Raw genomic sequence first — 18,089 nt, forward strand, 5'->3', positions numbered from 1 at the left:
TCTGAACTCACAGTGAAAAAACAGTGCAGGGATTAAGGTACACATTATAACAGAAAAACAGCAAAGAATACAGGAAATAATATAAAGAAGGAGCTTCAGGATAGGCACAGAGGAAAGGTATATTTGAGAAACAAACCCTGACCAGGCTACCCACTGAGAAAGAAATCCATGGGCCTCCTGGGTGATGTCAGTCACTTGGGGTCTAATGGCACCTACCTGGGGTGTTTTGCAGGAAGCGTTTGGTGGAACAGCCTGTGAAATCTGTACGGATGACAATTTATTTGGACCCAACTGTACAGGAGGTATGTCTGATGTTTGTGTGATCCGGGGCATTTGGAAAGACTGAAAGTCAAATGTGGCTTACCTGGCCGAAGACCCCAGAAAGACTGTATGTGGGGACACGGGGGGGAGGGGGCGGTAAACACCAAACAGTTATGCATAACCACATCTACAAAGAGGTGACAACAAATCTGATAAACTGCAGTTCTTGAAAAAAGAGACAGTGCTGTGTGTGGCTTTTAGCACGTGCAGGCCGCTGCTCACCAGCGATGCTTCTGGCAGACTCCAGGGCGGGCAGCTCCACCTCTCCAGACTCCAGGGTCCAACATCCCCCGCCCTTTGCCTGTGCAGCTTCTCCCTGAGGGCTTTCCAGATCCTGGGCTCGGCAGTGATCCCCTCCCCAGGGGTCTCCCCTTCCACCACATGTCGCACCACATTCTACTCTGTCCCTTCCTCCGGGGAGTTCACAGATAGATACCCGAGTTGATCAGGGATTGTGGGCTCCATGTTGCAGGTTAAACAAGCAAACAAACACGGCTAACGCTGGTTTGTCCATTCTTCTATGTTTCATTCCCACTTTCCCCTAGAAGGAGACCCTGAAACAAAATTCCAGTACAAGTAGCATGTTTGGGAGGGGACCCGGGACACACTGAGAAAGGAGATGAGGGTGTGCTGTCAAGCCAGAAACCAGTGTGAGGACCAGAGCCTGATGCCCCGGGGAACTCTGCAGTCCGTGTCAAGCACACCTCAGAGTTCTCTCACCAGAGGGGATGGGGAATCACAGTGTGGCAGGCAGAATAAAGGACCGCTCCCCATCCCGCAAAAAATGTATGTCCACCTCCTCATCCCTTGGACCTGAGAATACATTACCTTACCTGGCAAGGGGAATTAAGGTTGCTCTTCAGCTGACCTCGAGGTAGAGTACCCTGGATTGTCCAGGTGGGTCCAGTGTAATCACAAGGGTCCTTGAACCTGGAGGAGGGAAGCAGAGGAAGAAGATGCAATGTTGCAGTGGTGAGATGTGAGGAAGACTCCCACCCCCACTGGCTTTGAAGAGGAAAGGGGCCAGGCACCACACAATGCAGGCAGCCTCTCTCTAGAAACCGGAAAAGGCAAGCAAACCTTTTTTTCCCCCTCCAGAGAGGAACATGACCCTGCTGCCTTGATTTTAGGATAGGAATTGTGGATTTCTGACCTCCAGAAATGTAAGACAATAAATTTGTGTTGTTTGAAGACATCAGATTTGGGGTAATTTGTTATGGCAGCAGCAGGAAACTAATACACACAGTCGTGAACGGGGGAGTTGTCCTTTCCCTGGCACTTCCAGCCCCCAGTGCACGCCCAGGTGGCAGAGGCTTCCTGGGAAGCGTTCCCAGGTTACTGGGAGTCAGCTGGCATGCGCAGAACTGGCAAGGCCTAGAGACCATGGGCATGGTAGGGACAGCATCAGCCAGAATCATAGTCCTCCGAGAAGGACATTTCCAGTGGCCTCTCTTGAACACCAGTTTGGTTTGGGGTTTTATGGAAAAATCAAATTCAATAGATGCTGCATTGATTCAAATTTTCTTGAAGAAACCCTGCACATACATATAGACACCCCACCCTCATAAGCGTGCCCACTCTGTGATACGTTTTATCTGCAATAGCAGAGGTGTCGTCTCATTCTAATAACCCTGGGTTCTTTGAAGGCAGACACTGTTATACTTCTCTTTTTTTAGATTTTATTTATTTATATTTAGAGAGGGAAGGGAGAGAGAGAGAGAAAAGGAGAGAGAGAGAGAGAACCATCAATGTGCGGTTGCTGGGGGCCATGGCCTGCAACCCAGGCATGTACCCTGACTGGGAATCGAACCGGTGATGCCTGGTTTACAGCCTGCACTCAATCCACTGAGCTATGCCAGCCAGGGCTACTGTTATACTTCTTTATCTCTAGTACCTCCCACAGTGCTGCTACCTGTGGGTGCAGCAGATGCTCATTCCACCTCTGTTGGCTAGATGAGTGAGGGAGGGAATGAAAGAGTGAATGATCTAATTTGCTCCAGCCACGCTGACCTGACTCAAAACCACGGTTTTGCCAGGCAGCCTACAGAGCTCAGCTTTAGACTCAGGGCAGGTTTCAGTCCCAAGGCTGCTAATCGCGGGGACTGTAAGTTCACGAGCATGTTCTATGTCTGTGTTTTCATTGACAAAAACAGAAACAATACGGTCTTCTTTAGGATTGTGGTGGGGATTTAATGAGATAATCAGTGCACGGTAAATGTTAGCAATTACTAATATTACCTGTTATTCCCTAGTGGCCCCCAATCTTGGGACTTTCATTCATCCAGCACTCCATAAATGATTATTATTTTGTAAAAGTGTTAGTAAAAGCAAATTTAAAACAGATATTGGTAGTCTGTATAGTTTTAAGATTATACATTATATTAAAGGACATGAAAATATCAACTGTTTAGAAATTATGTGTTTCCTAAATTGGCCCTTCCCTACCATAATACTAGAATTTAAATCCCATATTTTAAATGAACATTGAAATTGGAAGGGAGAAAGACAGCATCTAGCATTGCTTACTTCCCAGGAAAGCCAAGTCCTCGCTTTGGGATGAAACTTTAGAAAGAAGGTGAGTCCGTGTTGCCTCCAAGAAACTGGTGTTGGTTGCCCATGAGCACAGATGTACATGGAGAATCCAAACATTCCTATATGAAGCGGCATTTATTCACACTTATTTGTGCCATGGAGAAAGGACAAGTGAAAGGGAGAAAGGTGGTACAGAAACCTAAATTGTTAAGAAAACTGGAAACCTAAACTGAGAGTCAGGAGAAAAAAATTCCAAACCCTAGCTCCCAGGAGCACCTCATGTGGTGATGGGCACGTTGCGTGTCTGGGCCGCCCCACAGTGCTCCAGGTCACCTGTGGCCTCGGAGGGCCTGAAATGCGGCTGGTGCCTCTGAGGAACTGAATTTTGAATTTCAGTTCAACATACTTCATTTAAGTTTAAACAGCCACACGTGGCTCGTGGCTACCTTATGGGATTGCTCAGCACTAGAACAGGCTTTGACATCAGATGGGCCTGAGTTTGAAATGAGCTGCTGTGCGCCCCGGGGCAAGCTATTCAACCTCTGTCAGGCCTCCTCATCTGCAAGATGTGAACAGTAACCCTGCCTCCCGGGGCTGACACAGTAGCAAAGCTCTTAGCACCCGAGCACAAGCACTCAGCCAACAAAAGCAAGTATTGAGGACAAAAGCAATCCAACAGTAAGGTGACCATTTATTTATTCACCTATGAATGAATGAATGGATGGATGGATGGCTCAGTGATGGCTGGTCATTGCCTATTGGCAGGCACTGGGGAACTTGCAAACCTTTTCAGCTGGGCATCCACTGGGTGCCAGTGTTGTTGCATCCGGCGGGGAGTCGGGCCCTCAGAGGTGGCCGTTCCGCCTGTAAGTAGGACAGCTCTATTAGCTGCAGTTTATTTTTAACGCCGGCTTGAACCTGCTGCTGGAGCGTTCTCCTGCCCAACCGGTGATTAATTTAGACATGAGTTAGAGCTGCATCCGCCAAGGGATTTCATCTCTGCTGCCAAGGCCTCAGCCCACGCAGTGCCCCACTCCTGGCTGGGGCCGAATGCAAAGCCCGTTCCTCTGACATGACCCCCAGATCAGTCCCACAACCATGTCTAGTTACTAAGGGTAGCTGGCGTTTGCTGAGCACCTGCAATGAGCCAGGCATTGTGGGAAGATCCTCACAACAACTCTTCAAGCTGGGTTTCTCATTTTATAGATGAAGACGCAGAGGGGTTTCTCAAGGTCATGCAGATTTTATAGGGACAGAGGCAGGGTTTGACCCCAAGTGTCTGACACCTGGACCTGGGTGCCCAAGCATTCTGCCACTCTGCACAGGTGAGCATGCACCACTAGACCCCTGATAGGTGATGAGGATCCAAACAGGGGAGAGATTAGGTGCCCAGACTCAAGGAGCTGGAAACACAGGTGACAGTGCTGTCCCAGGGTACACAGTGCCGCGGATGCCACAAAAACGTGGGAGAGGGAGCAGCTCACTCTGCCAAGGGGCCCAGTACAGGGGCTTTTGCGCACTGTCCCTCTGACCCAGATGGCCATGGCTTTGACCACTCCGAAGTCACACACCTCAAGTTCCAAGCGTCTCTAGAGATTGGCAACAAATACCAAGGGCTCTTTAAATGACATCTGGGACTCCTCCTGCTGCTCATTTCTCCTTCTCAAGGACACCTTCTTGACAGAGGCTGGCAGCCCTGCAATGTGTGTCGGAAGCCCCGGAAAGCTGTTAATCCAGCCCAAGGCCGCGCTAAGGGACAGGACACAGGGAGAGGCTCAAGCCAGATTCTTGGGCTCGAGCTACACTGCCTGAGGGGAACCTCAGCAATAGGAACAGCTGTTGCATCGAACTGGAAATCGGGAGCAGGGGCTGGGTCACATTCAGCTCCCTCTTCTGCCCCCTCACCCTCTCCCATGGACCACAGGACAACACTCAGATCACACAATGTCATTGTATCTCTCAGGGTCCGCCTTCTGCACTGCCCGGTGAGCTCCTTGAATTAAGATACTGTGAATTACTCGTGTTTGTATTCCCTGTGCCTAATACAGTGCCTGCCACTAGGTAGGAGCTGCGTAGATATTTTTCAATTGAATTGAATTGAGTCTTCTCTGCTGAGCTCGTAGTGCACCCCCTCCTCACCCCAGTTGTCTCCAGGACCCATTTCACTTCCCTCCGGTACTCAGCTCTTCCAAAAGCTACAGCCGTCGGTGGATGTCAAAGTGCTTTGCCAAAATAGAAGCAGTGGCAAACTGGTTTTTGAAGAAAAAAATGACAAATGCAGATCTGATTGAATCTTTCACTCATTTGAATGAGTTCTTGAGCTAGTCATCTCCCATTTTTTCATACGTATTTTTCATACTTATAAATGATTGAATGAATGATCCCTGCATCGCAGGGTGCTGTCAGCATTAAATGAGATAATACATGTAAAGCCTGTGGCAGAATGCTTGGTAGGTAATGAGTACTCAACGAAAACAGGCGCAGGGCCAGTTCCAGGGTGAGGTGGATGAGGGGTATGTCTCAGATGCAGAACTGACGGAGACATCAAAACCTCAATAGTCAAGAGGAATCATTTTATTAGTTCTCTAGGGCTGGTGTGACAAAGTGCAATACCACAAACAGAGTGGCTTGAAAAATAGAAATGTGTCATCTCAGAAATCCAAAATCAACATGTTGGCAGGCCAGTCTCCTTTCGAAGCCCCCAGCGGAGACCCTTCCTGGCTACATCCAGCTTCTGGGGGCGGCAGGCACTCCTTGGCTCATGGCAGCATCCCCCCAATCACTGCTGCTGTCTTCACTTGGCCTTCTCATCCCTGAAATGACCTGTCTCAGGGCTGAAACATCACCTATTTCAAACTGTTAAACATGGCATAGTTACTCTCTGCCCTTCAGAATTTCTTCTTTCGCTCTCGTTGCCTCATCATTCAGGAAGGAGAGTTTATTCCCATAGATTCCTCTTACCAACAGTGACGGCATGGGTGGTGGCATTTCTCTCTTAAACATGACAGGTGTATGTAAGACATCCCGTTTAATCTTTCATCGAGCTGTCCGAGAATGATGTAACTAGTTTGAAAATAGAGAAAGGAACTCCAGTACATGTGATATGCTAAGTATGCCTTATAGACACTATCTCATTTAATTCTATAGAAACCTCATGAGGTAGGTATCATTATCTACGTGTTATGGATAAAATACATCGAAGCTATTAAAAAGAAACTGAAGTCAAGGCTCAAGCCAAGGTCTAGGACTTCAAACCCATGGTTCTCCCTGCCTCGTCATGCAGAGTCTCCATAAACACTCTCTGAAAATATTATCCATTCAGGGACTGAAAAATCCCCATTTTCCATCTGCAGTGTGCAGCTGCGTGCATGGAGTATGCAACAGCGGAGTCAATGGCAATGGAACCTGTGAGTGCTACTCTGCATACACCGGCCCCAAGTGTGACAAGCGTGAGTACCACCAGTTTCCTCAATGCCACACCAGGTCAGCTGGGCACAGGCGTATGCGTTTCAGACCACGCAGGCTTGGGCCCAGCCCAGGGGCGTGCTGTTCCGCACACCCTCTCCTCAGCCCTGTGCCCACCAAGGGCTTCACGGGACTGGCCACCTGGGGGAGCTGGCCGCCCTATCTGCATCCCACACAGCTGGCCCCTGAAGCCACCTCGGCCCCGGCCACTCACAGAAGTCCACCACACTTCCGAGAGAGTGTCTCTTAGCTCCCGGTCCCAGCAGCTTCCTCAGATACCAAGTGAGTCCTGACTCTTAGCACCTCCCTGTGGATGGCCTTCCCCAGAGGGAAGATTTCTGGCAAATCTTGCCACGAAGGCATCTCAGCACCTTCTCCCCATCTAGTGACCTCAGCCCTTTCCAGGGGTATCTGGACCTCAGCCCTGGACAGAGGGGGGCCTACCTTGAGTACCTACCTCAACCCGAGGGGAGTGGCTGCTCCTTGTATTTCTGCTACTCCTTTATTCTTTAGAGTTCTTTCTAACTCTCACATGGAATTCGCCATTATTTTAATTCTCTGGTCATAATGCTTTACACTACAATTTTCTCTGTTCAAATTATCATGTGTTTTCTATCTCCTGCCTGGGCCCTAATACATTGCCTATAAAAAAAAAAAAAAAAAAAAAAAAAAAAAAACACCTTAGGTTCCCTAAGGTCAGAGCTCCTCTCCTGTAACGAAATCCCCTGCATGTTCAGTCTCCATCCGGACTCTTTGCATTGCCCCATGGGAACTGGGGCTTGGAAGGCCTGGAGCAGTGATGCTGACACTCTGGCTATTGCTCTTTGTATGAGTAATAAACTGCCCTCCTCTCTGACCCAGGGTCTCTTACATCTGGTCTCCTATCCTCTACCAGCACCCATGAAACTGAACCAGCCCAACTGGTTAGCTTTGCCTGTTGGTTATTATGTCAAACTCTTTTTTAAAATATTTTTACTTTGTTTTTATTTTTTATTTATTTTTATTTATTTATTTTTAGAGAGGGAAAGGAGGGAGAAACAGAGAGAGAGAGAAACATCAATGTGCGGTTGCTGGAGGCCGTGGCCTGCAACCCAGGCATGTGCCCTGACTGGGAATCGAACCTGCGATGCTTTGGTTCGCAGCCTGCACTCAATCCACTGAGCTACGCCAGCCAGGGCTTATGTCAAACTCTTTATAGTTTTTAACAACCACTACGTTCCATCACTGTTGTAAAATACCATGCAGTTATTAGAGATTAAAGTATATCCTTAAAGACCTCCATAATATATTGTTAAATGAAAAAACAAGTTTCCAAATATTTTAACAGGATCCTACATTGTTTTAAAAACCATATAAATAAACTTATACATATATTGGTTGTTGCCATGGGTTATGTTAGGAATGGGGTGGGATCGTCAGAATAGGAAGACAGTTAATTTTCACTTTATGTGTTCTATTTTTTTGGAATTACGACAAGCCTGTGTTACCTTTTTAGTGACCGGGAATGTTGCATTTGTTGAGTTGTTTAGAACGGGTTGTTCTACTGACACAGTTACCTCCACAACCTCCCTTCGCAGCCATCCCTGAATGTGCAGCCTTGCTCTGCCCAGAGAACTCCAGGTGCTCGCTTTCCGAGGAGGGCGGAAGGAGACTGGAATGCAAATGCCTTCCCAACTACAAAGGCGACGGCAAATCCTGCGAGCGTGAGTACAATGTAGATCCTGCTAGTGCATTAGCTGAGATGTTTAGGTTACTCAACAGAAGGAAAAAAAAACCCTCACAACCTCCCTAATTTTAATGCAATGACCACTTCTATTCCTCTCTATGTCGATGAAAGAAATATATAAACAGTTCTAAGCAAAATGTTCATCATGAAACTGGAGCCAGACTGCCTGGGTTCAAATCCCAGATCTGCCTATTACTGACTACATGACCTTGGACAAATTCTTTAACCCGAGTGTGCCCCCATTTTCCTATCTAACAAATGGGGATAATAATGGTATTTACGGAGGGTTGTAAGGATTAACTGAGTTAATATATGACAAATGCTTAGAACAGAGCACAGTGCATATTATAAATTCTATAAGCCTCATTGCTTTCGTTCATGCTCTTTTATATTTATATTTGCATGGCACATGGCACAACGATATATCAATGCAATATGTATAGCTATAATCTCTGATGGTCATATGGAAGTCTGTTTGGTAGGTGGGGTGATCTGGGAGGGTAAGGTGGAATGTTTCGGACTCCTCCTTTCAAAATCGTCGGATTGCCTGTGCAACTTGGACGAGCTGTGATTGGCAGCGCCTTCGCCGTTCCGTGGTCCCTCCCCGTCCCGGGTGCGGTAACCGCCCCTTGCCTTGTCCTTGCTTCTCCAGCCATCAATCCGTGCTTACAAAATGTGTGCCACCGTCACGCTCGTTGCACCTACCTGGGACCGAATCAGCACCGTTGCACATGCCAAGAAGGCTACCACGGGGATGGCCACGTGTGCTTACCAGTTGACCCCTGCCAAACGAACTTCGGGAACTGCCCTGCAAAGTCCACGGTGTGCAAATATGACGGGCCTGGACAGGTGAGCTACTGCTGCACGGAACTGACGGGCGTAGGACAACCCACCAAAGGTAAAACAAGCCTTAGGTGTCGTTTGTCTTCTGGGCCTTCCCGATGCTCCCTTTCAGCGTCCAGCTGGGCTTCCCCTCCAGACAGCCCTGCACGTGCTCAGGGATGACAGTACGCCCCTTCCCCTGGGCACCCTCTACACTCACACTTTCCAAGCTCCCCGGTCAGAACCTAACTGTCCTACATTCTCTCCTATCCTAGTCCTATAGGGTGATTGACAAATATAGACACAACTCAAATTAGATTAACAAATAAACTGTTAACCAGTCTTGGGTGACTGTGTAAGTGACTTTTACCAGCAATCCTCCAGTCACTCTAGTGTTTTGTTTTGTTTTTTTCAAAAATACTCCGTGTCAAAGGGATGAACACTGAGGAAATGCCAGGCAGCACTGGCAGAGTGTAGGAAGCAGTGAGGATATTCTGGGCTGAGACCCTGACCCTCGAAATCACATCATGACCTTGACTGGTAAAATTCAGCCTGGTCAGGAGACCTTTGCTGAGGAGTCCAGTTGAAAGAACCCTTTTCCTGATATCTCATTCATCTGTCAAAAATGCAGGGGTACGTGCCTGCTAAACCCAGAACTGCACATTGAGTGTTTAGTGGAGGAAATCCGTCCACACCCAAGGCTGTTTCTGTCTGGGTAGGAGAACAGGCTTCCGTGCCTGACCCAGACACAGTGATGGGTCCCCGGCTGTCTGCTCCGTACCCCACAGGAGTGCTCCTGGCATTCCCTGTATGGAATCTACCCAATATTATCTTGTAGAAAAAAAAGAATATATCACACAACATTTCTGCTATCAATTTCTGGGGCAGATTTGCAAGAATGTAAAGGGCTGAACTGTATCCTTTAAACAAGGTCCCCTGTGGGCAAAGCCATTTTACACCCTGAACCGAGGTCCCGGGACCTTGGGAGTGAGGTTAAAAATATATTTTATCTCTTAAGATATGCGTTCCAAGGCAGAATTTCCAGTCTTAGCAACCCCCATTGCTCACACAGAAGCAGAACATTCATTACTTTCATTATTCATGTGTATTTGAAAAGAATGTGTATTTAGCTTCTTTGGGATGGAGGGCTCTCTATATATCACTTAAGTACATTTCCTCTAGGGCCTTGTTCAATGCCACAATATCTTTGTTGATATTTTGTTTGGAAAATCTGTCCATTTTTGATAGTGGGGTGTTAAAATCCCCCACTATAATTGTGTTGCTGTCAATATCTTTTTTGATGTCCTCTAAGATTTTCTTTATATATTTGGGTGGTCCTAGGTTGGGTGCATATATATTTACAATGTTTATGTCTTCTTGGTGGATTCTTCCCTTGAGTACTATAAAGTGACCTTCTGGGTCTCTCTTTATGGCCCTTTTTTGAAAGTCTATTTTGTCTGATATGAGTATTGCTACCCCGGGTTTTTTTTTCCTTGTCCATTTGCTTGGAAAATTTGTTTCCAGCCCTTCAGTTTCAGAATGTGTAGGTCTTTTATCCTGAGGTGGGTCGCAGGGGTCCTCAACCTCAGTATTGACATTTTGGACCACATGCATCATTCTTTGTTGGGGGGGTGGGGACTGTCCTGAGCATTGTAGGATGTTTGGAGCATCCCTGACCTCTAGTGACACCACCCCTAACCCGTTGTGAAAATCAAAAATCTCCAGACATAGCCCAATGCCACTTGAGTTGAGTGGCTAAAAACCAGTATTCTAGAGCAATAATACTTCCCATCTGAGTGCCACTCTCTACTCAGCTGTAGACGATCTAAAATCAAGAATTATGGTGCCAGCGAGGCCCAGGGTCTGCAAACAAGAAAACTGAAGGGTAAACTGCCAACAAGGTGTATGAGTCTCCAAACAGATACAGCATCGAGAGAGGTTTCCCAATTCTGCACACTTTGACAAAGGTCTCGCTCCAGCCCACACTCTGGACCTACCCTGAGTTAGTTTTTATGGAGGTATAAAGACAGGAGTGTAAGGAGAATGTCAGCTTCAGTGACTGACTAGAACCCTCTTTGTTTTTTTCTCCTGTCCACTGAAGTCTCACTGTGAGTGTAAAGAGCATTACCACAACTTCGTGCCTGGCCTGGGGTGCAGTATGACTGACATCTGTGCCTCTAATAACCCCTGTCACAGGAAAGCGAACTGCTCCACCATCGCACCAGGCCAAACCAAGTAAGTCTTTGCAGTCCCACCACCTTCTTTCCAAGTGGTGACAATGATGGCCAGTCAATGGCATCAGTTTCTCCTGCAAGAAAGTGTCTTATTCTGTGTATGTCCACCCTACCCCCACATAGCACAATGCAAAAAGCACAGTAGGCACTCCACGAATCTTTGTGTAATTGATGAATCACTCAGAAAGTGTTTCCTTTCTAATGACCGTTAGAAAGGCCTGAAACACTGACACGGCTGCTAATCTGGTGTGAAGTGGTCAGAGGGCGGGAGAAGGAAGCTGCTGGCCCTGGGAAAACGAATGTGTGTTGCGATTACGGGGGTTTGGCCTCTAATGTATATGCCTGTTTCCTCATCTGTGAAATATGGCTTGTTAGCAATGCCAAACAAAAGCAGGGAAAGTGAAAAAATATTAATGGTGTTTCCTAGACTCCAGGACTTAAAAGCAGGGGTTTACTGTGAGTAAAAATATTTGCATGAAAATTCCTGAGGCAGAGGCAGCTGGCGAGGTGGGGAGGGGGTGGTATTTGAAGTCTAAAGGCCTGGGTTTGCGTCTCTTCACTGGTATCTTTCAGTCATACGACCTGGGGGAAGCGACACCATCTCTCTGGCCTCCGTTTCTCCGTGTATGAGATGAGCACGGTGATGTCTACTTCATAAGTTTGTTCTGAAGGTTACAGGAGAGAATGTTCTGGAAACTGCGGCACAGCTCTGTCTCACGTTGTTATTAGCGGATGAACTGAGGCCAGAACCCAAGTCTTTCCCAGACCAAGGCTTCCCTCTTGGTGCCACTTTCAGTTCTTATTGTCATGGGTGTCTAGGAAGGACTCAGATGCCGTTGTGAGCTCAACATCATACGGAACTGTAAGGGTTTCTGTGGCTCCCGACCCCCTTCTACTTCCTTTCATGGTTGGGCTTTGAATGTGTGGATGTGTCCAGACAGGTTTTGTGGTCATCCCATTCTGTCTATGCAAATAAGTGAATCCACGCTCACCGTGGATAAAGTGGAAAGAATTGGGGTATCAGAACATCCGGGTTCAAATCGCAGCTCTGCCACATACCTCTCCAAACGAGGGGTATAGTGAGGCTACCATGAGATTACGTTCATCAATCTCTGAGTAGGACCTGGAACATGGAAATCACTCCACACGTGTGTACACACACAAACACCCCCCGTCTGTGTGTATAGTCACGTATGCACCAACACGCACAGTGTACAGGCACATCCTCTTTAAACACAGATTCTGGTACCACTGACAATCAAACAAGCCAGCTTACATACTTCCAACCATCCTCTGGGGAAGCGTGAGCAGCTTACTCTAAGCACTCTCTTTCGTGTTTGAGAAGATAAAATTGAAAAACTAAAAATAATGAAGATTAGAATGATATAAATTGCATTAAAACTTTTGTTTAGAATGTCGGTGGAACTAACAATGGATTTTAGGGGTATGTGTATCACTTACAAACTTCCTTGACCCTCCCTGCCCCCTCCCCAAATAATGGCCTGTCTTCAGCAGGGAAGAAGCTTGGGTTAAAGGCTGGCTAAATTACTTGGATAAAATATAGGGCCATCAGCAATTCGGGTAATTTAGTTCCACCTCAGATAAAGATCTATTTTGTTTATGCTTCCTCGATATGGTAATTAGTTTATGCAGAATATTTAAAATCACACTGTATTAGCACCAAAGAACACCCGATAAAGAAGAATGGGTTCAATGGGGGCCCCACTATTCACCTGTGGGGTGACCTCAGACAAGTCACGTGCATTCTGACCCACAGTTATTGGTAGTTTTGTTTGTTTGTTTGTTGGTTGGTTTGTTTGTTTGTTTTGTAGGGGAGCTAAAACTCTCACAATTTTCTTTTTTTAATTTTTAATTACAGTTTACATCCAATGTTATTTTATATTAGTCTCAGGTGTACAGCACAGTGGTTAGACAGCCATATGCTTTACAAAGTGATCCCCCCGTTATCGCCACCACCCACCTGGCACCATACATAATTATTACAATGTCATTGACCATATTTCCTATGCCGTGCTTTATGTCTCCTTAAATAGTTCATAACCAGCAATTTGTACTCTCAATCTCCTCACCTTTTTCATCCAGTTCTCCAACCCCCTCCCCCTGGGCAACCTTTGGTCTGTTCTCTCTTTCTATGAGTCTGTTCCTGTGTTATTTGCTTATTTATATTGTTCTTTAGATTTCACACATAAGTAAAATCATATGGTATTTGTCTTTCTCTGACTGGCTTATCTTACTTAGCATAATACCCTCTAGGCCCGTCCATGCTGTCACAAATAGCAAGATTTCATTCCTTTCATGGCCAAGTGATATTCCATTGTATATATGCACTATGGCCTTTTTATCCACTTGTCTAGTGGATTGCTTTCCTATGTTGGCTCTTGTAAATAACACTGCAATGAACATAGGGGTGCCCATGTTCTTCCAAATTAGTGCTTTGGGATTCTTTGGATATATCCCCAGAAGTGGAATCACTGAGTCATAACACAGTACTATTTTTAATGTTGTGAGGACTCGCCACCCTGTTTTCCACAGTGGCTGCACCTACCAACATCGGTAGGAACCTGCATTCCTACCAACAGTGCGTGAGGGTTTGACGTAGGGGTGTTTGTAAAGCTTTAAGATAGCAGTAGACCTTTACACCTAATAAGGAACCAATTTATAAAGAAGGCAATGCTGTGAATGTGCCGTAGCCCGATGGAGAACACTTAAGTCAGAAAGTGATCTCATGAAGTCTCAGACTTTGGACGGAGATTTTAAATAAAAATTTAACAATATTTATGTCTCATACATTCCATCCCACACTGAGGCCATTAAAATATCATTCTTAGAAAAAACAAGTCAAGTCATTTTACACAAAACAGATCATTGGCCTCATAACAACTTAGGGAACTTTTAGAGAGAAACATACTTAGTGGTTTGTAAAGGTTACTTGTCCAGCTATTAACGGTTGTCTTCTAATGCAACATATAATTTAGAGCAAGATTAGTTCTCAGCAATGACTGTTGTATCACTTCCAATCCTGCTCTTGGCCTTCTTAAATCCACCATCTTGTGGCACAGTACTTGCAGAAAAAGTTGATGCTTAAGTAAGAATCTGTTATTTGATTGTATTAAATAGACTACCGTTCTGTGGTTAGACCTACCTTAGTGATGTCCTATAATGAGGTCTCTCAACCTCAGCGCTGTTGACCTTTGGGGCTGGGTAACTCTTTGTAGTAGGTGCTGTCTTGTGCATTCTAGGGTGTATAGCAGCATCGCTGACCTCTACCTACTATTGAGAGTTGCCACTAGCACCTTCCCTGTGGCTGCAGCAACCAAAAATGTCTGTAGATGTTGCCAAATGTCCCTTGGGGGACAAAATTGCTCCTGGTTGAGAGTGGATGCTCTATAAAAACTTTGAAAACTCAGTCGCTAAATTTGTCTTGCTGGGAAACTCATATGTATCCTTCTAGAATTATGTAGAATCCCAGGGTTACAACAATGAATAAGTACATACATAGCCCTTGCCCTCACTCTCTTCTCAAATTAGATTGGGTCAAATAACCACATGGTTAAGATAGAATTGCAACTGGCCCTGGTGGTACAGAGAGGAGCTATGTGGTACCACGAGAGTACACACTAAGGGGGGCCTTATCCACACTGGGGAGTAGGGAGGGGGTGGACCATCATGGGATACTTCCCTAAGGAAGGGAGAGTTGAGCAGAGACCTCAGCTAGGAAGGAAGTAGAAGGGAAGAGTCTCCTAAGCAGATCAACAGCTCTGAGGCTGACATCAGTAACTTACTCTGATTCACTGGCTCTATGGTGGGCCGCTATGATGTAGACCCTGACCAGCAGGGTCTGTGTGTTGTGGATGCGATGAACAAATTCACAGGGACTGCAGAAGTCCTGTGGAGAAAAGGGACAACGTGGCCACTCTCTGAGTGAGAGAGGGCCCTGACCCTTGCCTGGACAAGCTTTTATTGTTTTTTCTGGGCACCTTACATCAAGGATGGTCCTCATTTATTATGCATTGGTTTGCTTTAGGTGATTACCTTTTACAGATAACAAAGGAAAGGATGTTGTGAATGCAAAGGGGAAAGTGGTTTAACTGGTTACACTCCATCCTTGGGAGGATTAGCACAGACTTTAGGAAGTTACTTTAAAGATACGCAGTAAACATTTGCTGCTTCAATTCAGGGTGAGGGAGTTTTAGCAAAAGCAAGCCTCAAAGCAGCCTAGGTACAATGCAGGCCTGGTTTCTCATGGGTTAGCTGATCTGTGGGCCTGGCTCTTATGTGCCACCTCATGCCTGCTGGTTTTCTGAACCAGAGCTGAGCTACATTCGCCACTGCCACGCAGATCAGTTGCCTATAGCTCTAGACTCTGCATTCATAGTAAGCACTCCAAGTGATTCTGATGTACGTGGTCTCTTGATCCCACTTTTAAAAATACTGAGAAAATATACAAAGATATCTGGTGTTTGTAGGTATACATAATTTATTAAACATCTATTTCTTGTGGGCTGGCCGTGTGTCAGGCACCGCTCTAGGAGGGCTCACTTGTGTAGCGCCTCTCCTCTCCTGGCCTCATCCCTGGCCGACCCTGGGCACCGCTCTCCCCATCGTTGCAGACAAGGATGCAGACAAAGGAGCTGTTCTGCAGGATCTCAACACTCAATGGCTCCGAGACCCTGAGAATGTGTTTTCACCCTCTCTGTAGATGCACTTGCCAGGAAGGTTACGTGGGTGATGGCTCAACGTGTTACGGAAACATCATGGAGAGACTCAGAGAATTAAATGCTGAACCCGGAGGAAAATGGCAAGGAAGTCTGACTTCTTTCATCTCGCTCCTGGGTATGCATCTACAGGTGCACATTCCACAGAAAGGGCTGCCCTCTTTCAGGCCACAGCAACTGCAAGGCACAATCATTCAAAAAGGGTGGGCAGGCTAGGCAAGGCTATGAATGGGAATCAGCACTTCCAGGAGGGGCCACGCAGGTAGGAAGGAAAAGATAGGCAGCTGTTTCCAAAGACAGAGGAGTTAGTGACAGGAGACCTAGCAATGCCACGGTTAAGAGATAGGGAGCTGGGTCACCACAGTTTACCCAGTCTGCAACAACACTGAGACAGGGCAGCTACTAATATGAGTAGGGAGGTCATCCTCTTTCCCCTGACCTTATGGGCCCTTCAGGTATGAAACAAGGTTGGCAGGTAACACTGGGCATAAAGAATGACTAAGGCCACGAGGCAGCATCTATGTTCCTCAGCGGAGGTGCTGTTTGGACTTTGGGAATAGTCTTGATTGTGTGTGACCATCTCAAACATTGCTGGACATTGAGCATCATTGGCACCCAACCACTAATTGTCTCCAGTGACACATTCTCCACTAGCCTCCCCCAGGAAAGGTGACAGACCCAAATACCCTCCTGCATTTCCAAATGCCCTCTAGGCCATTAAGAATCAAATCTGATGGCTGATTGCAGCCTTAGACAACACTTTCAATAAAACACAAGTATGGCCCACACACGGAAAATAAAACACAGACTCAACCCATCCACAGAAGCTTTAAAATATAAGTATCTTGAATTTCCCAGTCACCAAAAATGATTCCCCAGAAAGGGCACAGAGAAAGAAATGTCTTGCATGGGTCAGGGCTATGTCCCTCACATAAATCTTAACGTGTGTCCTGCATAAATGTCCTGTTCCTTCTGAGGCATCCTAAGGGGATTTAAGCATTACTAGCATGCCTCAGGGCTCGGGGGCAGTCTTCCAGGCTCCTCACAGCCTTCTGCACAGGACTCTTGAAATATCAGATGAGAGCAGACTGGAGTGACAGTGTCCTTTGCAGGCTGGGCCCTTGAACATTGCCCTGGACAGGGTTCTGTCACCCTTTCACCCGCCCAGTTTGCAAAGTGCTGGTGCACACGTTGCCTGCTGTGTGAGAGCACAGCTTCCCCGGTGGCATGGAGACATGACCAGCCACAGGCCTTGCAGGGCCCCTGCAGAATGAAAAGGCAGAGTCCTTTGATTTAAAAAAAAAATTAACCTCTTCAAGATGGCAAGATCAGAGCAATAACCAAGCATGGGGCTTGTCTGATCTGGTTCCAGATAGAACAAGGGCTTTACGCACAGAAGTGGTGACAGCTCAGAGAGTCAGGCACAGGGTCAGGGACCTGCTGGCTGGAGCTATCTGAGGATCTGGTCACATGACCCTCACAGAACCTCTCATGTCATCCCATGGTATCCTTACAGCCAAAACTGTGGATGCAGAGAAAAATCACACTGTTATGAGGAAGCTTTTGAGGCCATACATTCTTAAACAGCTTCCCAGTTTACAAAGGGCCCACATGTGACACTTAGGACAGAGGAACCCTGAGTCGAGGGTGCACATGGACCACAAGGGCCATTGCCTGATTGTGCTCCGCACGTGCCACTGACCCATTGTGTTTTCTTTGTGTGTGTTTCAACCACTAAGGCAAAGCTTACGCCTGGCCACTCAGTAACCTGGGACCCTTCACTGTGCTGCTGACGACAGAGAAGGGGCTGAAAGGACTCGATGTAAGTATTTAAAAGAAACCTACACTGAGAGACTGATGCAAAAAAAAATAATAGCAACAACAAAAATCTTAGTAGACACTACCAGCTTTTACATGAAGTGAGAAACCCCCATTAAAGTCGAAGCTACTGATGATAGGATGTTGAGATGGTGATGGTTTGGTAAACTTCTTTTAGTGAAACATAACACCCCGACAGAAAGCATGCCAAGGGTTGAGTGCACAGCTCAATGAATTGTCACGAAGTGAATGTACTTGTGTGTCTAGGAAGACCAGCTCCCATCAAGACCCCGGATGTCCCTTTCAATTGTTATCCCTTCAAGGGCAATCACTGAGGGTTCTTAGCTACAGCCACGTGGTCAACAAGATTTGAATAGTGCAAAGCTGCTCACTTCCTACAGGAAGAATTACATCCATGTATTAGCTAAGTATCTG

At 46.5% G+C, this 18,089-nt stretch overlaps 1 protein-coding gene across 1 annotated transcript in view; it reads left to right on the top strand.

Annotated features, from left to right (window-relative positions):
- The window catches only part of STAB2 (stabilin 2), a 126,730-nt gene that overhangs the window by 14,707 nt on the left and 93,934 nt on the right, over positions 1–18,089 (top strand). The window contains exons 5-11 of the mRNA XM_036019503.1: positions 233–302; positions 6,207–6,302; positions 7,896–8,021; positions 8,697–8,893; positions 10,968–11,101; positions 15,821–15,954; positions 17,576–17,658. Coding sequence (XP_035875396.1) covers positions 233–302; positions 6,207–6,302; positions 7,896–8,021; positions 8,697–8,893; positions 10,968–11,101; positions 15,821–15,954; positions 17,576–17,658 — 840 coding nt within the window. The remainder of the gene's footprint in view (positions 1–232; positions 303–6,206; positions 6,303–7,895; positions 8,022–8,696; positions 8,894–10,967; positions 11,102–15,820; positions 15,955–17,575; positions 17,659–18,089) is intronic.

This window comes from Phyllostomus discolor, chromosome 2 (assembly GCF_004126475.2).
Source record: "Phyllostomus discolor isolate MPI-MPIP mPhyDis1 chromosome 2, mPhyDis1.pri.v3, whole genome shotgun sequence".
Lineage (NCBI taxonomy): Eukaryota > Metazoa > Chordata > Mammalia > Chiroptera > Phyllostomidae > Phyllostomus > Phyllostomus discolor.